The 24,879-nt window shown below is 52.8% G+C and overlaps 1 protein-coding gene across 3 annotated transcripts in view; it reads left to right on the top strand.

Moving 5' to 3' along the window:
- MAP2K3 (mitogen-activated protein kinase kinase 3) overlaps nt 1-24,436 on the top strand; it is a 29,598-nt gene extending 5,162 nt beyond the window's left edge. For 2 of the 3 annotated variants that reach the window (XM_039560411.1, XM_019281757.3), the window contains exons 2-13: nt 12,056-12,088; nt 12,464-12,533; nt 14,334-14,382; nt 17,236-17,349; nt 17,829-17,948; nt 18,096-18,212; nt 18,356-18,407; nt 19,208-19,335; nt 19,915-19,992; nt 21,767-21,906; nt 22,600-22,645; nt 23,086-24,436. In XM_039560411.1, coding sequence (XP_039416345.1) covers nt 12,056-12,088; nt 12,464-12,533; nt 14,334-14,382; nt 17,236-17,349; nt 17,829-17,948; nt 18,096-18,212; nt 18,356-18,407; nt 19,208-19,335; nt 19,915-19,992; nt 21,767-21,906; nt 22,600-22,645; nt 23,086-23,169 — 1,031 coding nt within the window. In that variant the 3' untranslated portion in view covers nt 23,170-24,436. Of the gene's footprint in view, nt 1-7,149; nt 7,502-12,055; nt 12,089-12,463; nt 12,534-14,333; nt 14,383-17,235; nt 17,350-17,828; nt 17,949-18,095; nt 18,213-18,355; nt 18,408-19,207; nt 19,336-19,914; nt 19,993-21,766; nt 21,907-22,599; nt 22,646-23,085 lie in introns of those variants that run through there. The other variant, XM_010392353.4, reaches the window with a different exon arrangement.
- The last annotated feature ends 443 nt before the right edge of the window (nt 24,437-24,879 follow it).

Genomic DNA, 24,879 nt, shown 5'->3' with positions numbered 1-24,879 from the left:
CAGCTGGGGATGGGGTCCTGCCAGCATCTCTTTGGCGGTGCCAAGAGCCACATCCTCCCTTAGCATCCATTGGTGATGGGTGTGGAGGGGACCAGCAGTGCAGGGCAGAGGGACAGGAGGGGAAGAAGTTGTCCTGCAGGGCCTGGCAGGTGACAGTCATGTGTCTGACAGATCATAAACACGCAGGGCTGGTTTCATGGATGGGCTGGGGGTGGTTTAGGGGAGGATGACGGGGTTATCTAGGGTGTGTCAGCTTGTCTGGGCTTGCAGGCCAGTTAGAAACTGCTTTGTGGTGTGTGTGTGCGTGTGAATTCCCTCCTAGCTGGGGTCTTGTGGGGACGACTGACGCAGCAGCCTGGCTGTGCTGCAGGGGTTGGCTGCAATGGGCTGGGTGCCGTGGATGTCTTCACTGGTGTGTATTAACAGCAGCTTGGAGATGGCAGCATCCTGACCCCACTGGCTGCAGGGCATTTGGCACAGCTGGAGCAGATGTTCCCTCTTGCTGCACTCATCCCTCCCTGCAGGAGACTGTTTCCTGTTCAAGGTGGTGAAGGGCAAACATGCTGCACAATGGAGGAATTTTTTGCTGTGGCATGAAGATCTTGGTTTACTTGGTGTGGGAGTGGGAAAGTTGAGGCTTGAGAGGGAGATGATGGAGCAGCAAAGTGTGCAGCCCTTGGGATGGCCCCTCTGAATCAGCCCTGAACGTTATGGGCATGGCTGCAGGGGTGTGTTGTGCTGCAGACATGAGGATGTCTTTGCAGCTCGTCACTAGAAATGACGTGGCTCTTCTGCTGAGGGCCAGATGTGCTCATGGTCAGGGCTTTTGAAGAAAGCTGCTCCGCATAGTTCAAAATCCCCTGCTGCTCTGGACCGCTTGGTTTCTCTCCTGATGTGCTGCCAAGTTGTACCCCGGCCAAAGCTGAGATGATCTCGTGCTGATACGTGGCTTTGGCTGCTCTTTGTCATCTTCCAAACACCTCTGAAAGGTGCTTGGGGGTAGGTGACAGGCCCAGCCCCACGTGCCTGTTTGTAAAACTCCCAGAAAATCCCTGCTGGCACGGGGCAGGGCAGTGTGAGACAGCTTCGTTTGTGTGCACGTGTGCTCAGCTGACTTCTGAGGTTTCCCTGGTCTCCCCAGAGCTAAAATCTTCCACCCTGTGCCAAATCCTGTTTGACCCGTGGTGCTGACTGCCACCCCTGTGGTGGTCAGGAAAAAAAAAATGATATAATTGTGGCAAAAGAAGGATGAAGGTGCTGGTGGGTGGGAGGTGGGTGGTGATGCTGCCATAGGACCAGCCTGGACCTGACCAGCCCCTGTGCCAAGCTCTGTCTGTCTTTGGCAGCACCCGTTTTCCTCAAGTCTGGGAGCAGCTCCACACTGCTTTGAGGCTGCTAAAAAAGAGGGATGTGGTGGGTGTTTTAGATGATCTGCTTGTACAGCTCCCTGTGTTCACTCTCTGTTAGCATCTGCAGCCCGTTTCCCTCAGGTTTTTGGTTGATCCCTGCAATTGTTTGGCTGTGAGCATCATCCTTGAGCATCAGAGGTGAGCACCAGGTGCCAGAGGATCACTGGCGCCAGCCAGGGCTGGGGTTGTCCTCAGAGCCCAGGATACCTGCAGGGCTGGGCTGTGCTGGGGCTGCCTCTTGTGCTCTGCAGATGTTGCTTTCTTACCCAAGAGCAGCTTTTTGCAGGTATTAATTACACCTGTCCCTGCCTGGTTTCTTGAAGAGTGGTGAGAGTGAAGCCGGGGCTGGAGGAGGTGCCTCCAGAAATAACCAAGCAGAAATTGTGCGTGAATTTATAATTCTTATCAGCCTGGTGTGTGCTGTGCTAGAGCGCTCGTAAACTACTCGGCTTTTCCTCCAGCAGCTCCCCTGTAGGTGTGATTTCTTTGTGTATGTTCCAGGTAGCTGCAAGAGTTTACCCTTAATTTTGGATCCACAAAGAGTTTTGTGTTCGGTAACTGTGAGTTACAGCCCCCCTCAGTGAGGGAAACTGTGTGTAACCATCCCAGGGACAGGAGCTGGGGTGTGTTTCCCTTGATTTCAAACAGGTTTGATGTTTCATATGTCTCCTTCCAGCTCATCTCCACGTCACTCTGCATAGAGAGCACTGCTCCTTTCCCCAAAACACGGATGTGAGGCTCGTTCTTCCGGGAGAAAGGGGATTCTTAAGAATAGATTATCTCTTATTCAAATGGAAATTACTTGGAAGCCCTGAATGTGCCCGAAGAGAGCTGCAGGCTGAGCTGCACTGGGTGACTGCGAGCTTTTGAGCCAGGATGGGAGCCGGATGTGTAGGGACCAGCCTGGCTGTGGAGACCTCTGGCTTCCTGGGAGGGAGAGGCAGCTCTTTAATCTGCCTTTACTAGGAAAAGCCTGCAACTCTCACTTCCCTGAACACTGGAAAAAGTGGAGGGTGATAGGTGGATATGAGAGAGTGACAGAAGGAGGAGAAAGAAGATCAATCCCACCCAGAGGGGCAGCTGTGCCCTTCCTGCTGGGGCTGCGTGGGACCTTGGTGGCGAAACACCGCTGAGCTGTGGGCACGCTTCCTGTGGAGCCCCTGCTTTTCCTCGCCATGAATCAAAGCTGCCCTGTGGGTACTGGGCAAATCCACCACAAAATAAGTGTTTTCCCCACACAGAGCTGGTACAGCCATTGATAAGAGCCTGGAGAGGGAGGACAGTGCAGGGTGATGCTGGGCAGTGGGGCTGGCAGTGTGCTGGTGGTCCAGCCTTTAACTGGGGGGCAGTTTTTAAGCTTTGCAGCAGGGAGTGTGAGGGAACAAAGGAGAGAAGTGTTTGCAGGTGATTTCTCATGGACCAGCTGGACATGGGATTTGTTCTGGGAATATGGATGTAGTCTGTCCTTTGGGGCAGAGGAGCAGCAGTGGGAGGGGAGAGCAGGAGGTTCATGGTGTGGGCCATGCTGTGCTTAATGCCAGGAAAAGAGGCTACAGGTCCAGCTTGTTGGGGCTGAGCTCTCCCTTTTTATTTGTGTCTTCTGCCTGGTTCCCTGCAGCAGAGAGGCAGGGAAAAGGGATGGCACTGAATATACATCAAAATGAGCAAAGAATTGGTGTGGGACAGCAGGAAACAGGGAATTGTACTGCAGCACTTGCCTGTTGCTTTCTGTAAGTTGCTGGAACAGCACCCTGTTCCAAAGGAAATAATCCAAGGTTTTCTCTGCTCCTGCACCCCAGAGATGTGGTGCTGGGTCAGTGCTGGAGGTCAGATGTTTTCCTCTGAAGATGCACAGGCTTTGTCCACCTGAGCTGTGGTGGCACCCTGGGAGTGGGAAAGCATTCCAGGTCTCCAGGGAGTAATGTCACTGTGAACCCTCTGAGCAGCTGCTTGGCCTTTTCCCCAGTGCAGATGCTGCTCTTGAAAGTCCTGCCTGCAGTCTGTGGGCCAGGGAAGCACCTGGGTCAGTCTCTTGTTTCTGCCCCTCTCCCAGAGCATGCAGCTGTGAATCTGAAGGGGTTTTTTTTCTCCTCCATAAATTCCATTTTCATAGTAAGTGCCTGCTCTCTTACATCATTTGCAGAGGTGACATCACTCTATCCCTGCCCAGAGTAAATTGGAGGGAGGATGGTAGAAATCTGGTTTTTTCCTAATTTTTTTAGGGAAGCAGAGAGGGGAATACTTTGCTCCCTTGATAAGTTTACAAGGTTTTGGGGAGGACACCTGGAAGTGCTTGAATGATGCCAGTTTGGATAGAAAAAGTGTCTATTGACGCTGGAGTGGAGTTACTGCTGACAATTACAAAGCCAGACTATTCCCTTTCCCACTGTGCCTCCTGTCAAGCAGATCTATTCCAAGGGCAGTTTGAGTTTTCTCTCCCGTCAGGAAACTGTCACTAGCCAGTCACATCAATTCCAAACAGATTTTATTTTTTCATGGCTTTGCTTATGGAGTGAGAAATCAAAGGAAGGAGTGATGCTGGTACCCGCTGGCAAGGAGATGGGCAAAGGTGATGATGCTTCTGCCTCTTCCTTTTCCTCTATTTTTTTTTCCTAGTGTGTTCTTTGCTTTTCTCTAAGCATTGTCTCCTTTGCCTTCTCCTGACAACCTGAGGGCTGGGAATCCTTCCAGATCTTTGTCTCATGATAAAGCTGAGCTTTCAAGAGGTGCAGCCTCAGCCACTGCTTTTTTTCGGGGAAAACCCAGTTGGAGTGAAGGATGCAAAGGAGGCAGTGTCCATCCCAGAGGATGCTCTGCCTGCACCCCAGCTCAGTGCCTGCTCCCAATAGGTGCCCCTGTGACTGTCACCACCTTTGCACAGGGGTTTTGCACAAGCTCTAGTGCAAAGCACCTCAACTCTGGGCATGTATATGGTGTGCCCTGTAATGTCACTGTGTGAGTGTCAGCCAGATGGGGCTTTTCAGCTTCCTGAGGGGAGTCTGGCCTCCGGTCGCATGTGGGTTCTCAGAGTGGAGCCCGTGTGTTCCATCGTCATGGGTGAGAGCAGGCTGACACGTGGGGACAAAATCAAACGTTTTTTCCAGCCCTCGAGGTTGTGCAGGTAATGTAAAAATACAGCTGGAATTTGGCTGGGTGGTGACATCCTCCCGGCGCTGCCGGCAGAGCCTCGGTGTTATCTGGCGGGTGCACAGAGCCCGGGTGTGGCTGTGAGCCCCAGAGGTGGCTGTGCCAATGCCTCTGTTTGTCAGAGACTCTGGCTAGAGTGCCCATCCCCAAATTCCTCGCTGGGCACCAGGAGGTCACATCCTTGTCCCTTGCACAGTCTCATCCAGAGCTGGTGGCACTGTGGGTGTGACATCCTTCCTGCTCTGCTTGAGTCCTGTGTGATGCAATGATTGATTGTCCCCAAATCTCAAGCCCCATCTAAGGGGATGAGAAAGATAACCCTGTTCCCTTTCCAACTGGATGCAGTTCAAAGGCTCTATTTTTAAACAGTTTCCACGGTGTGTGTCCTGTGTGTGCCTCGGGCACATGGGGCTTTCCTGTGGGATGTGTGCCTTGTGGGTGGAAAGGCAAGGGCATCCCGGACTTCGGGCAGTGCCTGCATTGCAGCCTTGACCAGGGAACCTTCTGCAGTTCCTGGAGAAATGTGGGGGGCATCAGGCAGTGTAGTACTGTGCCAGTGCAGCCAGCGGGTGCATGGGCTTTTCTCTGATCAGAGGGAATAAAGTATTCAATGAAAATCACCCTGTCCCTGTGGTTAGACAGCAGCTCTTCTTACAGGACAGGTGAAGTCATTAATTTTGTGGCCTATCCCAAACACGCTTATAAAAAGCTCCTTCCCAACCCCAAACTGGACACTTTTGCTGTTCATGGCAAAGCAGCTCATCCCCATCTTCGCTCCTTGGCTGTGATGGCAACCCGGCCTTAACTGAAGTGGCCTTGGGAGGGGTTGTGTGTCCACAGGGGAAGGGTGGGGAGAGGGGCCCTGCGTTGGCAGGGCACTGTTTGAGCTCATTGCTGTTTTTGAGGGTGTGCTCTTCCCCTTACTCAAGCCAGCCCACTGGCAGGAGGCTGCTGGGAGGGATGGGAGCCATCCTTGTCCCTGGCCCTGCCCTGGCATACTCGACTGTGTGGTGAGTGTGTGAATTCTCCCCAGGACTTGCTCTCCCATTATCCCTCACCTGTTATGGGGTGACGTCCCCATCCTTGTGGGAAGACTTTGTTAACACCAGTGAAACACCCGATGCCTTTTGTTCCCCTGGGATTACCTGTGCCCTGTAAAGAACTGGATAATTAATGGCAAACGGTGCACATTTTTCCAGGCCTGGCTATTCCTACTGCACCAGCAAACTTTTGTAAGAGCTGCCGATGGTGAAACTTGAAAGGATGGTTGGGTTTGTTTTTGTTTCTTCTCTCTCTCTCTTTTTTTTTTTTTCCTTGTTTGTTTATTTTTTAAGATGCTCTTGAGATATTGGGAAGCTCTGCTTTACACCACCCCTGGTCCTCGGGCGCTGAAACTCCGGGACTAATTCAAAGGAAATCTTGTTTCCCATCCCACCTGCTGGGTTAGGGACTTTCTGCTCCAAAGCAGCTCTGACTCTGTGGGTGTCTGTAGAGGTCCTTGGTGTGTCTGTGTCTGGGTGAGAGGGGAATTAGCTGTTAATAGAGTTAGTGATGGGAGGGCAGCACAGCACTGCTCTCCCCAGGAGTGCCGGGGACGGGGGCTGGTGGCTCTCGGTGCCATCTGCAAGAGCAGCTCCTGCGTCAGCATCCTTTATGTGCTGATGATCTGTGCCTGAAACTATACCCTGGGAGTGGAAATGAGCCTGAGAAAATACCTTCCGCAGTCCTTCTGGGGCTTGCATAAACACTATTTAAAATTAGAGCCACTCATTATGTTGGTATGTGTGTTTACCTTGACCTCTGACTTTTCAGCCTGCAAATGTGCCTGGTCCGGCACAGCCTGGAGTTGGGAGAGAGCTCAGGAGCAAAGCACTGGTAGATTTTCTATAATTAGTTTAAGGTAAAGAAGCTGGTACAGTATCTCCCCTCCAGGCTGACAGGGAAATAGAAAACAAAACTGCAGCCTGTCAGAGCTGAGCCTGGCTTTGATCAGGAACATCAGCGTTGGCTTCTGCTGGAGCGGTTTTGAGGGAAAGGGGAAGAGCAGCAATACTTGGCCACAGCTTTTCTTGCACGTGCTTGCAGAGAAATGAATACTTTTATTTTCCTACTCTCCCTCGCTATTTCCCAGCCAAAGCCATGCAGCAATTTATATTTTTGCTACCAGAGATGCCATCTTGGTTGTCACCCTGGAATAGCTGCTGAGCTGCGTGCCGGCATTGTCATGGAACAATATTTCTACTATTTGTTGTGGTAATAGTTGTTAGTGGCAAAGCAATTAACGTGTCACCTGCAGCACAATGAAATGTGACCTCTTTCCATCCCAGCACCCCTTTGGTGCCCAAGCCAGTGAACCTGGGCTCCCCTTGGCTCTGCTGGTTGGTGCCAGGGCAGTCCCAGAGCAAGGGTTGCTCTGGTGGGATGCCTGGGCCTGCAGGCTGGCTTGGAATGGTTGAATTTGTGGGAAGAGAACGTGTCCCACTGGGATGCACTGTAGCAATCCAGCGCTTCAGCAGCTCCCGGAGCTGGAGTTGGCTCCCCACCAGTTTCCTGTTGACGTCACCTGCTATTTCTCTGCTGCAGTTTTTACAACTGTTGAGCTTTCAAGGGTAATCGGAGCCGAGTCCGGCCAACCTCGGCAGCTGCCGATGAGGGAACGCGGCTCTACCTTCCCCAATTCCCCCCGCTTGCCTTCACTGCTGCTCCCAGCCTTGGGGACCCCTGGGATCTGGGGACACCGGGCGTGGAGGGCTCTGTGAAGCCGGCGGGCGCTTTGGGCCATGCATTCCCACTGAAAAGAATCATCGGTGCTTGCAAGAAGTGCTGTGCGCTGGATCCTGCGGGAATTTTTTCCCCTCCCTCCTCCAGTCCGCCCCCATCCCTCTCTTCTGCCAGGCGTGCCAGCACTGCTCTTCATTTCTGGGAAACCATGGACAAGAAGCAAGGTAGATGTTGCAATTTCCAAAACACGTGGTGGGGGAGAGCAAAGGGCTGATTTTGGTGCTAAAAGGGGCTGTGTAACTTTTTGGGGTCAATCCACACGGTTTTGTTTCTCCTGGCTTGGGCGGGGGGTTGGTCTTTGCAGCTGGGGATCTATTTTTAAAGTTGCATGTTTTGTGTGGGGTTAAAACTCCGGCGTCTTAATTGTAAGAAAAAAAAAAAAAATCAATTCCAGCATGTCTAAAGGAAAATATGCAGAGGGCAAAGCTGGCTTCTGGCTCTGGTTTGAGTCGCATTCCTGGGATGCAGGGTTTTCCAGCAGCTCTTTGCGGTTGTCCCCTGCCTGTTGCATGGGAAAGGTGGGTGCCCACGGCCCCAGCAGTCGGGAGCTCTGATTCAGCACAGGCTGAAAGGCTGTTTTGGGGCTGCAAGGGGCTTTTTCTGCAGCGTCGTTTTTTCCTGCTGCTCGCTGGCAGTTTTGCAGAAGTGAGGAGTGTGCTGACCCGCAGGAGCCCCTCTGCAGCGAGACCTCGGCGGGACGATGAGTGATGGCTCTCAGCAGGTTGAGAGCCCTTTTTCCATGGATAGCTTTTTCCACTCCCAACAGAGGAAAACAGCACAAAGTGTGCCTGTGAGGAGCTCGCTCTCATGACCAAGCACCCAAATTCCCCTCTCTGCTCTGCACCCTGCCTCAATTTTTTTTTTTTTCCTTGATGCTGTTTTGTTCCAACTCTTCTGTTGTAGCAGGGCTGGAATCCACCCTGCAGCCTTCTGCCCTATCCATGGCATTGGACTCTCCTCCTTGGATTGAGGAGAGCCGGGATGCATCCCAAACATTTCCCCCAGCACTAACAAAGCAGTGCAGCTCTTGGAGCAGCCTCCCGTGCCCAGGACTTCACCTGGGGCTGCAGCCAGAGCCCCGGGGAGGCAGTGGTGAGGTTTAATTTCAAAGGTCGACTCAGGCAAATAGTTTTATTTGCAGTTCTTTAGATTGTCGTGTTCCTTTCTCTCCGCCCACGCCAGCGGAGTGGGAAGGAAAAACCTCCCGTGGAGAGGTGCAACTTAATGGGGCTGAAGTTGGTAGTGGCAAAAATGAGGATTCCGGTGTTGAATTAGGCAGTTCCAGGAAATGTCTGGTGGTTCTTAACTGGTGGTGGTTATAGCATGAGAAAAAATTTTGTTGGGCTTTTTTTTTTCTTTCTTTAGGAGGAAATGGTTCCTTTCTTAGCATAAAGGATGCAGTTACGTGCCTGCAGCATCACGTGGGTTGCAATTTCATCCGCACCAGGAACTTCTGTCAGCTAATTTTCCCCTGCCTGGGTGCAGGGCACTGTGCCGTGTGTGTCTGTGGCTGGCAGCCCTTTCCTGTGCCCAGAATGGTGCCCTGCCATCCCCTGGGCTCGGGGCTGGCAGCAGAGCCCTGGGGCTTGCAGGGATGACCAGGACATGTCCCCAAACCTCCTTGTCCTGCTGCCGCCTGTTGGCCTTTGCAGAGGGATCTCTTGAGGGGAACTTGTGCTTGCAGACACCCCTTTTGCAAGAGCCCAGTGCCCTGGGAAACTGGAGTGTTTCCAGGATTTTCAGGTGACATAAGCAGTTGTGCACATTCTAGCAATTCCTCCTGCACTGACCCTCTTGGGATCCCAAATGTGGGAGGGATTGTGCTGAGTTTCAAGTGTAGGAGAGACAGTGCCAGGGACTCTCCAGTGGGAAGGAGCTGACAGCAGCTGCCTGTGGGGGCTGAAGGCAAATGCTGCCCTGTGACTGAAAGGCTTGAATTGCAGGGTCATGTCATGCCCATCCCACTGCCTTTCTGCTTCTCGCTTTTTTCCCCCCTTTTTTTTAATTCCCTTCCCTAGTTTTTCCTGCACTCTCATTCACCCTGAACAGGGCATGGGCTCTCCTTGGGGAGCTGTGGAAGCACTGGTGCCACAAGCAGTGGCAGAAGTTTGCAGCAAGGAGTAGTTCAGGCCAGCCTTTGGGAGCTGGAAATCTCATGGCAAATTTTAGGGGAGCTGTAACAAATGAATCCAATCTCTTCATCAGCTCCCTGGCTGCAAGGCAGCATCCTGGGTGATTTTATTCCTGCAGGCAAGGGCTGAGCTGGGTTTTCTGCCCGTCATAGGTGGTGCAGGCAGAGCCTGGGAGTGGTGGTGTAATACCTCCGGTTTAATCGGTGCTTTTTCAGGTTGGAACTAGGAAATGCTCTTTGGGGCTCGGCAGGACAGGCTGGGAAGGGGATGGTTGCTGACTCCAGCTCTGGGAAGTCAAGGGTGGTAGGTTGGGAGTACAGGGAAGTGTGCAGGGTGCCTCTGACAGCAGAGTTCATGGCCAGTGCACATTAAAAGCCTCTCCTGTGTGGAGCAGGGGGTTTGGAACAGGGAATCTCCGTGTTCCTTGCTGTCCTGCTGTCCCATGCCCCTCCTGCCTGCAAGCTTGGGCTCCACTGGACAACGCACCCCATGATTCCCAACCCCACACTGGGTGCTCCCAGCTCCCTCCAGCCTTGCTCCTGCAGCCAGGGCTGAGGAAGGGCTGAGGCCATCCTGCAGGAGGCTTGGCTCGGGCGCCTGTGGACCCTGCTCCTGCCCTGTGAGTCACGGCCGTGGTGCCAGGGGAGCTGCTGGTGGCACAGAAGGCGCTTTGTGCCGGCTCTGCAGGGTTACTATGGCAATTGGGGAGAGGGAGAGCAAACAGATGGAGCAGAATCCCAGCCAGCATGGGGGGATTTCAGGGCTTCGTGTAGCGGTCTGGCTGGTAACTGTTGGGGGGGCTGTGTGTGGAGCAGAGACCAGTCTGAGTTTTGGAGCAGGTCTTGGGGGTGAAATGCTCGGCACGGAGCTAAATCCATCCCATGGGATGGGATGGGTGCCCACGGCAAGCTCCCCAACTTGCCCAAGTGCAGAAGGACTTGGGGGACCCCAGTTTCTAGATTCTGTTCATGGCCTTCCACACTGAGTAGTGAGAGGCTGGGAGTGGAAGGGGAGGCGTTTCTGAACCCATGGACAGCGTCTCTTTCCTTTGGCTCCGTTTTGTGTTTGCTGCCCTTGTTACTCAGCTGGGTATTTTGTAAAGTGCCATCAATGGGTGTGTGGGGCTATTCATAGTGCCCCTTCCAGCCCTGCTGGGTGGGCGATGGGGAAGGGAAACTCTGCAGGCTCACAAATTAGAACTTGTGATTGCTCTGACATGGTCAGGTGGTTCCTATCCAAGCGGGATCGGTTTGGGATGGGGTGGCTTGTTGGCTGGTTTCACTGAGCTGGAAGTTCACATCATGGAAACTGTGCTGGTCTTGGAGCTTATGGGCCAGCTCTGATCCAGGAAAAGTGGCAGATAAGATGGGGGTATGGACTGATCCGTGCCGATTCCCTCAGCCAGGGGGGATGCTGCTGGTCCTGCAGCTGGGACCTTTGCAGTGTGTTGCAGAGCAGCTTTAACCTGCAACCTCAGTGAGATCTGCATTTGGGGAAGGACAAGGCAGGAAAAGTGAGTTCCAGGCACCTGTTTTCTCGGAGCTGGCATGGGGGCTGTCAGTGCTGGGGACATGTTGGGCACGTGTCACCTTTCTGTCCTGCTGCAGGAGCTCTTGCACGGTGCTGTGTCTCCTGCTGAAATTCCGGCTCCTCACCTCTCCCCTCCCTTCCCTGGCAGCCTTTGGAGTGCTGGACTTTGTCCACATGCCTGCTCCAGCAGCCAGGCAGGTAGGAGCTGTTTTGAAAGGCTGTCCAAGGCCACACTGAGCTGTTTGCTCCCAGCCCCGTGCCTGGAGCACACCTTGATGTTCCTGCTTTCTAATGGATCTTCCAGCTCTATGCAGCCAGAAGCATCTTTAGCTGCAAAGTGCAGCTGCCCCCTTGTCTCTCCTGGGGGGATCAGGACCTCGATGCTCTCAGCTGCAGCACTTCAGCCCCTTGGGGTCAGTTTATTTTCCCAGGAAGCTGGGATGGAATTTTCACCTGCAGGTTTCTGGCCTGTCCTGGCCCTGCCCGAGCCCCGTTTCTCTCTGTAGTAGTGGATGTTGTTATCTCAGAGCTGTTTGGAGTTGGGAGGAGAGGGACAAGAGCATCTTCTTGCCAGTCACGCCTGGTGCCTTGTCCTGGTGCCTCAGCCTGTGCAAGCCTGGATTTGTGAGGGGTTCACTGATCGCTGACAGTCAGCTCATGTCTGTTTTTTCCCTGTTTTCCATTTGTTGTGGATAGGGTGTCCCCTCTCCTGCTGGGACTAACCCCTTGCTTTTGCTGGATGTCTGGTGGTCATTGCCCTCCGTGCCAGATCCAACGCTGGCTCTTCCCGGGAAGGCGGGGCTGGAGCTGGGGCCCTGGGCCCAAGGAGCCTCTGGACAGGGAGCGTTTTTGGGAGCCCTGTACATCACTAATGGCATGGGGACCTCTTGTGGCTGGAGAAACAGGGATGGGGCCAGGCTTGGCTGCACTCCCAAAGCCCAGCTGCCTCCCTCTCCTGGAGCTCTCCTGGGTCCATGAGCCATGAGGGATACAGGGCTGCTATATGTTTTGCCTGCAGCATGAGGGCTGAGCTGGTGTCTCGTTTCTCTCTTTCAGATTCCAAAGGATCCTTGGAGCCACACAAACCAGGTAAGTGCCCAGCAGAAATTGCAGCTTTAACCCCAGAAAGGGTTAAATCCCAAAGAGAGGGGACTGTTAATGGCCATGAAGGGTAAATAGCATTTTTGGGGTACAGTGCTTGGCTGCAAGACCTGGAAAACGGTCTGTTAGTGCACCCTTGGCTATTTCTACAGAGAAATGCTTTACAGTGACATTGAGACCCACCTGTGCTTCTGGCTCTTGCCTGAAGTTCTGGGCAAGTGGTCACTGTGACCTTCTTGGCATTTTGCTGACCATGGTGAGGGGTCCAAGCCCTGCATTCCCTGCCTAGTGGCTGCTGGGAAGAGGATGCTTGAAGGAAAAAAGCAACAATCCATTTGCTCATGTGAGCATCTTCTCTTCCAGTGAAAGGCAAGAAGAAACGGGATCTGAGGATAACATGTGTCCCCATCAAACCACCCGCTGCCAACACAACGTAAGTATCTCTGCTGCTTAAAGAGGTTCTCCAGAGCTGGATTTGGCACTTCCTCGAGAGGAATGGCCTGTGAAGACCTCCCAAAATCATCATAGTTATTCTTTTCTTGTAAGCTGTGGCTTGTGGGTAGTGAGAAGGAATTGCACATGTGTGTGCAGACACGTGCACAGCGTGTGTCTCTCTGGGAGGTGCCTGTTTGATTTGAAATGTCCTAAAGGCAAAGACTCAGAATCCTCTGGGAAGCTCTCCTTAGTCTTTCTGCCACAGCTCTGCTGATGCCAAAGGGCAAAGATGTGGTAGAGAGAGCGAATCTGCCTGAGGGAAGAAGAGGGGAAGAACTTTAGTGGAGAGGAAGAGAAGAGATGATGGTAGGTGGACCACGACAGAAGCCAGAGGCACAAAGGTTGGGGAGTGCTTTACATGACCTGAGTATCAGGATTAGTTTGAGTTGCTTGCAGCTCCTTACCCTGCTACAAGGAGGACACAGACATTTTGCACTGTTGTGCTGTTTGCTGCCGGGGCCAGTGCCCAGCAGTATCTCAGGGCACTGGAATTTCTCCCTGCCCTGTTTGCTTCAAGCTGCTGATGCTTGTTATGCCATGGGGGAGAGCCCAGGGTAGCAGTGCTTGGTTTGACAAAAAGCAGATGGCTAAAATTCCACTTCCATGGTGCTCTTCCAAAACACTTTGGGCTGCATCGCCACTGCTGAACCTTGTTTGCTCCAGAAACCTGTTCTAGAGAACTCTCCCAGCTCCAGGAGAGCAGTGAAATCCCCAAAAGAGAAATATCGCTGCTGAAAACCCCAGGAAAGGGGGAGGCAGAGGAACTCCCCCACTGATGCTGTGCAAGCCTTGCACAGCCCTGCCCTGCGTGTGACAGCCACCTCCTTCCCCCATGGGCACATTTGTCTCTGCTCCTGCCAGAGTTTGAATTTCCCCTGGAGAAGGCCTCATGCTGGAGTCTACAGGGCTTTGCATGCCCAGAGGCTGGTGCAAGCTGTCCACAGCTCCTTTTCTCCCTGCTTTTTAAGCTGCAGTGCAAATATTTGCGCAGTGCAAGGCTTTTGCTCAGAGCCCAAAGTACTTCCTTGAAGCTGGAGGCTGCTCTGATGGGAATTGAGACTAAGCCAGTTGGGCAATCTCTGCTCTTAGAAGCTCCCAGGGGATGGGGAGAGCCCAGAAGTGAGGCACGAGGGGCAGGGGCAGAACTCTCATGATGGCTCTAAAAGTACCGTGCTGCCCATAATGGGAAGTGGGCAGCAATGAGGAAAAAAGCCATAAAAGATAACTTTTGCCTGCCTGGTGTTGTGCAGAGGGGTGACACTGAAGTGCTGCCTGCTCTGCCTGCCTGGAACAGGCAGCAGAGTGTACACAAGTGACTCACAGGGGAGGAATTACCTGTTGTTCCCTCGCGTGCGTTTTGGGCTGTGTGGCTGTGCTGTTACAACACCTGCCTGTCAAAACATGACAGCTGAGCTGCTGTGCCACAGAAACTTCTCATCCTGTCACTCTCGGCTCCTTGGGCTCCTCTCCCGAGCAGGAATGGTTTCATAGCCGGGTGGTTTGGTGCATGTCTCACCTGGCTGACTCCCCAGGGTTCTCACTGTGCCTTGTGGGTGTGGGGTGAGGTGTTACTGGCACGATTTAAAGCATTTGTGGGTGTTTGGAGGGTTGGAACCCACGACGAGGCACAGCGGGGGAAAGAAGTGGCTGAAAGTGCTCAAAGGAATGTGAAACCTGGCTCTGGCCAAGAGGGTGAATGAAGTTGAGCTTTCTCCTGATTCTGTCTCTTTTCTTGCAGGCCCCCGAGGAACTTGGACTCCAGGGCGTTCATTACCATTGGAGATAAAGTACGTGTCAGTGGGATTTTTCTTTTTGCTTGCTTCCCGTTTTGTTTTCCCTGGGCATGGAGAGCTCTGTGGATAGTGCCTTGCAACCTGTCAGATCAGGAGTGCAGCCTCACAGGATGCAACTTTGCAGGGATGGGACGTCCCACAGCAGGACCTTTTCCCTGTGGAGCAGTGGGGTGTCCATGTGTATTTAGATCAGTGACTGCTGGGGAGCTGAATGTGTCACCTCACCTGTAAGATGCCTGTGCTCTTTGCTGGCTGGGCTCTCCTGCCTGCAGGAGGCAGGTGGGTGCCATCAAAGGCCATGTGGGCAGTTCTGTCCATAGTGGATGATTACAGTGGTCTCTTGAGAGCCCCACCAGCCACCTTGGTCTGAATGGATGGAGAGAAGCTGTGGCTGCCCCATCCTGGAAGTGTCCAAGGCCAGGTTGAACATGGCTTGGAGTGACCTGGGATAGTGGAATTTGTCCCTGCCCATGGCAGGGGGTTGGAACTGGATGATTTTTAAGGTCCCTTCCAATCTAAACCATTCTCTGATGACCCAGCCCATCTGTCCTAAACCAGGGTGGCTGCACCAAGCTCACAGACTGCCCCAAACAAAGTCCCTTTATCCTACCTACCCACAGGTCTGTTGCTGCCTGAGGCCCAGGAGAAGCTGGGCCCAAAGCTTCTCTCTGGTTCTCCAAAGTCTTTCCTAGTGACCTGATGAAAAACACTGCTAGAAATAGCCACTGTCTCTCTTTTATTTCATTCTCTTGTTATGGGCTCTCTTGGAGCTGCAGAAGCTGTTTGCAAACGAGCTAAAAATACCCTGCATTGGATTAGCCCTATATCTAGACCCTTCCAGGCTGGGAGGTGGCTTGGCTGATGGGATCTGGGTCCTTTGGCCTCAGTGCAAGGATTAGGGGAGAGGAGTGGAAGCTTTGGCTGGGTCCAGGGAGCAGTCCTGCTGCCTGTGCCGTTTTCTGGGCCTGTGTGTAGCAAGAACTCTTGAGAGAGATGCTCTTTGTGACAGCCTGGGCACGGTGTGTGTGAGGGGACAGTGCTGCGGCTTAGGGAAAACTCTCTAGAGTAACTTCCTTGCCTGCTCCAGTGGTTGCAGGAAGAGTCTGGTCTGGGTATTTTAGAGTGACATGATAGAGAAGAGGACTTGGGCAGAAGTCCAGCTTTAGGAGCGGGGGTGGGTGGTGACCTCGGGTCCATGGGATCTGCACAGGCCATGCTGTGCATCCCATTGTCCTGGGAGGGAAATGGCTGGCTCCATGGGTGCATCCATCACCTCTCGTTGCTGGGCAGGACAGTGCTGGTTCCTGGAGTGTGCTGGGAACCGCCAGCTTCTGGGGAAGCCTCAGGGCAAATGCCAGGAAAGGAAAAACACAATAACCTGGAACAACTGCAGAACACGTGTCCGAAAAGCACCACCAGATCCTTCCTGGAGGCCCCCGCGAGCCCGCACTGCTCCTCTGCCAGCTGCTGCAGGCGGGAGGTCGGACATGTCCCCTCAGCCCTGCTCTCCTCATTTCAGGATCCACGTCCTGCCCAGGAAAGGGCCGGCACCTTCCTGTGCTGGGCAGAGCATGGCTCAGCGCTGAGCTCAGGCACAGCTCTCCCTCGCTCCCTGCCTGCCACATCTGGCTGGAATCAGCAGTCACATCTGGCTGGAACCAGAGGAGCTGGGGCTGGCGGGAAGGTCCAGCAGAGCTGGTGGCTGCTGCCCATGCTGTGGCCAGTGTGGAGGGGACAGTGCTGGCCTGGCAGCCACATCTCCCAGCCTGGCTCCTCCACGCCAGAGGCTGTTTCCACTCTCCCCGCTCAGGGCGTAGCTTGCAGGCACCGTATCCGGAGCTGTGCTGTGCTTGTTTCCCACCCTCGCTGCCTTTGTGGCCACTGGGGCAGTTTGGCATCCTGGTATTATTTTCGTTCCCTGAGACCGGAGGAAAACTGGAGGCTGGATAAAGCCTGGCTAAAAGGAGGCCTGTGACTTATTAGGAGTGATGAATGCAGCATCCAAAAATAGTCTGTGTCTCACTTGGTTCATGCCCTGCCCAACAGAGCCAGCAATTACAGGGGAACATGTCTTTAGGGAAACTTGTTTGTGGGTTGTGCAGGAGCTTGCTGGCTCCCTGCTGTGTCAGGCACTCGCTGGGGTGAGCACTGGCCATGGTTTTGTCCCAGCTTGAAGCAATACTTACATAGTTGTTTTCTTGGTGTGAACTCAGGTTCTACCTTGCTGGCAGCTTTTTGGTGGTAGGAGAAAGTATTGAAAGCAGGTAAAACCTGTTTGAACTTGCTGATAATTAGAAATGGAGTTGCTGTATGCATCCCCTCAGAGAGAGGCTTTGCACAGGTGTTACTAGACACTCACAGGTGTATTTGTGACTGATGATTTTTGGGATGTGGGAAGAGGTGAGGGATCCCTGGCTGCACACAGGGGTTTGGAGCTGTGCTAGAGGCTCCTGACTGCTGCCTGTGTTGGCACAGGAGCTGTTAAAATCCTGCAAATAGTGCAGCAACTGCAGAAATACCCTTGTGTGGGTAATCCCCAGCAGGCAGAGAGGCACCAACCTTTGGTGCCCTTTTTAGTGGCAACGTTCCCTGGGCTTAAAGGATGAAAGTCTTGATCTCCAGCTGCAGAGGGGGAATTAAATGAGCCCTGGTGAGTGTGGGGTGAGAGGGTTTGGACTGTGATTCAACAGAGCCAAAAATACCCCCATCTTCTCCAAGTGTGGTGCCTCTGGAGTCCTGTAGGTACCATTGTTTGAAATGCTCTGCAGAGTGAGCTGAAAGTGTTGCTGATGTCCTTGTTGATAAATGTGCTTGTCCCTGATGTAGTTTTGTCCTCTCTCCCTAAAGAACTTCGAGGTGGAAGCTGATGACTTGGTGGCCATTTCGGAGCTGGGCCGTGGGGCCTATGGCGTGGTGGAGAAGGTCCGGCACGCGCAGAGCGGCACCATCATGGCCGTGAAGGTGAGGACACCTGACCAGGGTGGGGATCAGGGTGGGCAGCTCCAAGGCAGCAGAGGAACTGCTGAGCTCCACTGGTTGTGGCAAAGTGGGGATGGGCTTATCTGGGTTTGGCAGCCTCTGGTGTTCCTGGTGTGGCTTGACTGGTGAAGGGTCTGCGCTGATACTGGCTGGGCACGGTGGGATTGATAACAGGCTTGGAAATCCAGGATTGGTGCCTGCAGCGCAAGGCTGGGATGTCAGAGTGCCTGTCCAGGCTGCTGGCCTGGCCCTGCATTCGCTGCAGAGTGTGCCAAGAGTCTGGCATTTGTTAAGGTTCTGCCTGGCAGAGGCAGTCTGGGCGTCTCCTCCTGCGTGCTGCTGGCTGCAAAATAAGGATGAAGCGCTTGCCCTGGCCCCAGAACTGCAGGTCCTGAGTCAGGCTGGGGGATGATGGTGTTACCCCACCTACACCAAACCTTTTTCTTTCATGTTTGTCTCAGAGGATTCGAGCCACTGTGAACACGCAGGAGCAGAAGAGGTTGTTGATGGACCTGGACATCTCCATGAGGACAGTTGACTGCTTCTACACAGTCACCTTCTACGGAGCCCTCTTCCGTGAGGTACTGACCTGGTGGGCACCTGGGGCCTTGGGATTGCGCTGGAGGCACCAAACTGTCCCCAAACACCTCTGTGTTCTTCAGCCCAGCTCTTTAGCTCCCATGGGTTTCCAGGGAATTCCCTCTCAACTGCTTTCTCTCCATCCACAGGGTGATGTGTGGATCTGCATGGAACTCATGGACACCTCCCTAGATAAATTCTACAAGAAAGTACTGGAGAAGAAGAAAACCATCCCTGAAGACATTTTGGGGAAAATGGCTGTGTCTGTGAGTGGCTCTTGGGTTCTTACATGGGTTTGTGCATCCCCTGAGCCTGTTGGAGGCCTCTCCTGAGGCCTGTGGTGTGTTTGCAGTGAGAGGCTGCTGCTGCGTGTGACTGATGGGCACTTTTTCACTCTGTTTGTCCCCAGATTGTACGAGCTCTGGAGCACCTGCACAGTAAACTGTCTGTAATCCATAGAGGTAAATGCTGGAAGGGGTTAGTGGAGTGTGGCTCAAGATCTAACCTTGATATAAGCTAGGGGAGGACTCCTTCCCAGGTGTGGTGTGTCCCTCTGGGGTGCCTAAAGTGGTGTCTGCTGGTGCTTAGGACTGTGGTGAACAGATCTAGATGCTTGTTCCTGAGCTGCATCCCTTCTTGCAGGATGTTGTTCTCTTCCTCCTTTCCAGATGAAGGGTTGAAAGTAACAACAGAATTCCTCACTACCTGTATCTTATGAGCATCTCTGTCCCTCTTGGAGTACAGAAGTGCCTTGAAGGCAGCTCTTGGAGATAAAATCCCCAAATCCTCCTGGCTGGGTAGTTTTAGCAAAGTGAGGGCTGAAGGACTCCTTAAAAAATCACAGATGGGAATTGTAACACCCAGGTCCTGCTCTCCATCCTGGTGTAGTCTCTTGTGTAGTTGTGGACAGATCGTGATGTGCGTGAGACAAACTGTCCTGAAGATTTGGTAGAGTTCTGCTTTTAAGGCTATGCTGGGCACATAAATCTCTCCTGGGGAGCTGGGGATTAACTCCTCAGCATTTTATTTCAACCTTTTTTACCTGCTGGGTTGGAGAGGGGACTTGTTCTCCCTGAAGGACATGGCTGTAATTTACCTGCAAACAATTTTTATTGAAATAAAACTGGTGGGGTTTTGTCTCCCTTCCCTTGTGTTGGGGCCTGCCTGGTCCCTCCCAGGCCTGCAGGGAATTGCCTGTCTTGTATCAGACTCTTCAATACCCCTGCAAATGCCCAGTTTGCCCTCTTGTATTTCCTCTTAGATGTGAAACCTTCCAATGTGCTGATCAACAAGGAGGGACACGTGAAGATGTGCGACTTTGGGATCAGTGGCTACTTGGTGGACTCTGTTGCCAAGACCATGGATGCTGGCTGCAAACCCTACATGGCTGTAAGTGCAGCCCTGTGCTTCTAAGACGCTGCTGCTTAGAAATCAGTCTGTTCCACCTCCACCCTGAGATAAAAGCCACTCGAGAGTGCTCTGGTCTCCCTGACTCAGCAGAGCCTCCAAGGGTGGGATCACACTCCCTGTAAGCCCAGCTCTGTGTGTTAATCCCACAGCAACTCTTTCTCTCCCCTTCCATTTGCAGAAGGATACAAAACTGGCTGGTGCTGTTTGTGGCACTGCTTCTTGTTGGATAGAAAGTGCTGAGGCTTTTCTTGGCAGGGTCCTTTCATTTCATCCTCAAGTCAGTATGAATTTCCCTTTGCCATCTGTGGCATCCATGTGGGAAGCGTGTGCTCCTGAGGCAGGGATCGTGCAAGTCTCACTCTCCTGCAAAGAGGGGAATTGATGTGAGTTGTGTGGAGCAAGATGTGGCTTTCATCAGTTCTAGATTTAACCTCAGACCCTGCCTCCCTAGGGACATGAGCCCGGGGAATCCATCCAGCCTGGCTTTTGGAGCCAGGTATTTGTGGGGTTTGCACTGGGAAAACAGGAGTGGTAACATCTCCCATTTTGCTGTTACAGCCAGAAAGAATAAACCCTGAGCTGAACCAGAAGGGCTACAATGTGAAGTCAGATGTCTGGAGCCTTGGGATCACAATGGTAATGCCAAGGGCTAGGATCTGTATCTGCAGCCCTGGGGTTGGGATGGGGTTTGGGCTGGTGGGGCTGTACCCTTGCTGTGAGCTGGGTGGGTGCCCATCAAGCTGGACTCAATTTGAGCATGACAGCTCAGGGCATGATGAGGTTAATTACCCAGGGAATTCAGGCTCCCAGTGGACAATATCAGGATGATGAGTATCCAAGAGTCTGGCTTTTAATTGCTCTGCAGTTCCCTGTGTGCTGGCTGAGGGGTGGTCAGTGGAGCAGGGTTTGCTGCAGCTGGGTCTCAGCCTTCCTGCTTCACCCCCCATGTCAGCAGAGCCTTGCAGGGGATTCCAGTCCTGCTGCAGTGAGAGCTGCTGTGTGTGGTTTGCAGCAAATCCTGCCTGTGGGGTAGCTCAGAGCAGCCAACAGGAAGGGGAAATACTTTCAGTTCCAACATCGCAGCTGCTCGCGATGGTTTATCTGCCTCCTGCAAGAAACTGATCTTGCAGAGAGCAGCTGAGATCCTCTGGCGCCAGAGGACAAAGGAAATCCCAGCTGTTGGCTCCAAGGGATGCTGCTGGAAAACACGGCTCCTGCTTTCCAGGAGACTGTCTCTCTGAGGGTAGATTATTTTCAGGAATTTTTCCTGTGCCCTCTTAGCTGTAGCCTGTGTTTTGGAGGCTGCATCCCTGCATTCGTGTGCGCTGTCTGGGCAAATATTCCCTCTTCTCCAGCGTGGTCTCATCCAGTGTTCCAAACCCAAGCCCCTCTCCCTGGTGTCCCCATGCCAGTGCAGAGCTTGGCAGGCTGACTGGAAATGTCATCAGCTCTGAGCTGCAGGAAGCTGTGGGATGGGAGAGTCTGAGTGATGGAATATCCAAGCCTTTCCAAAGCTGGAAGGGAGAGAGGACCTTACTGAAAGCTGGCCAGCCTGCGGCTGAATGGAGCCCCGGAATGTTTGATTCCCTCTCGTGTCTTCCTCCTGGGCTGGCTTCCTGTTCTGTTTTGTTTTGTTTTCTTTATGAAGGGGTTGGATTGATTTCAGACCAGACAGTTTTTGGGCCATTGAGTTGCAGGGCTGTTCCAGGCCTTCCTGGGCTGGTGGCTTCATTCAGTTTTCCAGCAGCAGGAACTGAGCTCCCCTGACCAGAGCCAGAGTCAGGGAGGGACACTGGGCTCTGTCCCCACTCTGCCCTTTCAGGGTTTTTATTCCTCCCATTCCACCCTACTAGGCAGGTGTGGAGGTTCTGTTGCCCATTTTGAGACAGGAACTGATCCTTGGCATGAGGAGACTGCCTAAGAGCTGTGACAGACTTTTTCCTGCTTAAATGAGGGATGGAGCAGAGGTGACTTGTAGGAAGAACCCAGTAATTTAGGTGGTTTTGGCAAAATGATGTTCTAGCACTTAATTTTTCTTGTGTTTGTGGATTTTTTGTGTGTTTAGCTCATGCAGTTGCCAGCCCAAGGCCCAGAGGCTGCCTTAGGGCCAACAGAGCACTTTGGAAGCCAGTGCAGAAACTGTGCGCTGTTATTATCTTTTTAAATAATCCCATTTTACATATCTTTTGTGACTTCCTGTAAATGCATTAATATGCTGAACCAGCCTCAAAAGGAAGTATTTTTGGCCTCTGGGTCTTTGTGTTTTTAAAAAAAAAAAAAAAAAAAAGTGGTATGACCCAAATTGAAAATGGTTTGTAAGGAAAGAGGGTTTTCCTTTGAATCTGAGCTGGCTGAACATCGTGGGTTTGTGCTTGGTGTGTGTCTCACGTTGCCCTGCCTCCCTCCCCAGATTGAACTGGCCATTCTCCGCTTCCCATACGAGTCCTGGGGGACGCCCTTCCAGCAGCTCAAGCAGGTGGTGGAGGAGCCCTCGCCCCAGCTGCCGCCCGAGCGCTTCTCCAAGGAGTTCGTGGACTTCACAGCACAGTGGTGAGGCTGCAGCAGGGACTGCTGGCTCTCCCAGCCTGGCTGAGGAGGAGCCCTGATCCGTAGGGGTTGGAGTGAACTGTGGGGCTGGGTTTGCTGTCCTTTGGAAGCCCATTTCTCCCCTCCTCGCTGTACCTGGTGCTCAGCATGGCAGGAAGCACTGCCCAAACTGGTTTTGCTCTCGGCCTGACTCACCCAGGCTGGTTGGAAGGTGCAGAGGTTTCTCTTCCCCTTTTCCTGTCACTGCTGCTGAAATGTTGGTGTTTTCTGGCAAAGTGGCAGTGAAACCAGGAAGCACCCCTGGCAGCCTCTGGGTGAAAGCTGCTTTGTGGTTTTGTGGGAAGCTGCTCTCCCCGCGGTGTCCTCTGCTCCCTGGGTGCTGCTTGAAGCTGCCAGGCAGAGGCAAACTCACCCTGCAGGTGCTGGGAAACCATCTCCTGTCCTCCCCAGCTGTTCTGGTCTGTGTGGGGCAGACTGCAGAGCTGCTTGGCTTGTGCTGTTTGTGGCAAAACACTGAGTTGTCCTTTCCAGTTACTTGCCTGGCTGCTTTGCTGGTGTTTCAAACCTGCTCAGCCAAGGAGGGAAGACGAGCATTTAATGTTGGTTGGGAAGGGGAGATCCCCTATGACAGACCATGTACAGCAAAAGAAAAAGATCCTACAGCCGTTCTCTCCCATTTTTTTTTTCCCCTTCCAGCTTAAGGAAGAACCCAGCTGAGCGAATGAACTATTTAGAACTTATGGTAAGTGCAGAGATATTTCTGCTGGTCTTTATTCCCAATTTTGAAACTCAAATCAGTGGTCCAGCAGGAAAATGGGACAACATGTGGGTGATTTTTCAGGCACAGAGTAGGATGGGTGTAGTGTGTCTGAGGTGGAGGAAGGGTGTGTTGATTTCACGGGTGTTAAGGTCAGGGTTTCCAGGTGTTTTCTCCTTCTGTCCTGTCTGCTCTTGGAGAGTTTGGACCTTGAAGGATGGTAGTACAGCTACTAAGGTGGGGTGTCCCACTGGGACTGAACCAAAAAATGCCAAAGTTCATCTTTTTAGCTGAAGAATGGTGTCCATGGGAGCCTGGGGAGGAGGTTGGTGTCCACCCCCAGCTGTGTGGCATCCCCTGGGGTCTGTGCTTGGCCTTGTCCTTCCTCAGATGTCAGCTGACATTGTCTTTGGTCTCATTGGCAGGAACACCCTTTCTTTACCTTGCACGACACCAAAGAGACTGACATGGCCTCCTTCGTGACAGAGATCCTCGGGGAAGACTCCTAACTCCCAGCTCCCAGCTTCCTGCAGTCCCTGCATCCCGGCTTCCCCGCAGGAGAGCGACCGAGGACTCGAGTTCATGGTGGTTTGCACAAATTGCACCTCCCCGGCCTGGGGGCATCTCTGGCCCCATTTGGCCTTGAAATCTCTTTGCCCAGAGAAAAAAATCCCCCAGGAGGAGCCTTTTGAAGCCAACACCTTTCCAGTTAAGCCACGGACTCTGAAGGCTTAGGAGGTCCCAGGAGAGGACCATGCCCACGATGTCTGAGCAGGCAGAGGGTGCCAGAGGCCACCTCCCCTCCCCAGTACCTGCTGCACAGCGCAGGGGGTTGTTTCTTTGCTGCCTGGGGAAGACAGAATCAGTGCTGCTGTGCTTCTCCCACTCCTCTCCTGCCTGCACAAAGCCCCTTCCTCGGAGTCTGGTCTCGCTTGCCTTCCCTTTGTACCTGGCTCTCTGCCCCCAGGAGCCCATGCAGCTTTAGGGGCTTGTGGGGCCCCCTGGGCTGCTGTTCGCACCAGAGGCTGTTCTAATGCCTGGCTCGACACCTTAAGGACCCTTTGAGGTAGCACCAGGCCAGGCATCCCTCTCCCTCAATCAATGCTGCTGCCTTGGGGGGGAAAAAAGGCATTTTTCCACAAGCCCACTGTGACACAAGCTACAGCCCACACTGTCCCCACGCCTGCCCATGGACTTCATCCAGCATCCATCCCTTCCCTCATGGGCACAAGGTGAGGGAGAGACAGCAGGTCCCCCATGCTGCCTCTCCTCCTTCCAGCTGTGGGCTGGGAGGACACATCCCTGCTCCGGGCATCGCCTTCCGCAGCCCTGGCTGCCTCCAGCTTCCCTGGCTCCTGGAGAGGACGCTGCTCCATCTGCTTTCCAACCTGGAGCTGATGTAAGACCTTGCACTGTGACACCTGCTCGTTCCGGAGGCTGAACTCGCACCCCTCGTGTCCCAAACTGTCCCCAATCCCTGCGGGTGCCAGCGAGAGCCAAACTCCAGTGACTGGCCCGGGGCTGCCGGCAGTTGTACATTTGATGTCTATATATAATGGACTTTGTAACATGTTTCCTAGGTTTAATCTAACTCGCTATAAATTAAAGCCCTTCTGTGTGGGAGGAGGGAGGAGCAGTTCCTTCTCTGCTGACAAATCCACTGTGAAAACCTGATGTGTTTCCCCATGCTCCCAGCCCGAGGAGCCAGGGGAGCAGGAGGGGTTTCTGGCTTCTACTGTACATGATCATGGATAAATGCACCGGCTGTGGATTTTGGTTTTGTTTTGTTTTGTTTTGTTTTTTTTTTTTTTTTTTGAATAATTGAGTTTTTCCGAAGGATTTTTTTTTTCTTTTCTAATATATATTTGTGTGTGTCTATGTGTGCTCTATATATATTATATATTTTTAAATCAATGCTGAATGTGTGGATGTCTATGTGGCCAGCAGATCTGGTGGAATAATGTTGTTCTGGCTAAATTTAGGCAGGTGGGGAAAGGGGTCACTAGAAAACACTTTGGCCTAAAATAACTTTTTTTTTTTTCTCTTTTTTAAAGAAATGCATCTATTTTTTAACTGAATCTTTAAAAAATGTTATTCCTGAAATTCATACCCTGGAGGTCTGGATTTCAGGGTCAATTTCCAGTGTGCAGGGTTCCCCTCAATGAAGAATGATGTCCCCTAATGCATTATCCCACCTCCTGCAGTCCAGGGTTTGATGT

This window comes from Corvus cornix, chromosome 14, assembly GCF_000738735.6.
Source record: "Corvus cornix cornix isolate S_Up_H32 chromosome 14, ASM73873v5, whole genome shotgun sequence".
Taxonomy (NCBI): domain Eukaryota; kingdom Metazoa; phylum Chordata; class Aves; order Passeriformes; family Corvidae; genus Corvus; species Corvus cornix.
Note: the sequence above shows the minus strand (reverse complement) of the source record. Positions and strands in the feature narration are given on the sequence as shown.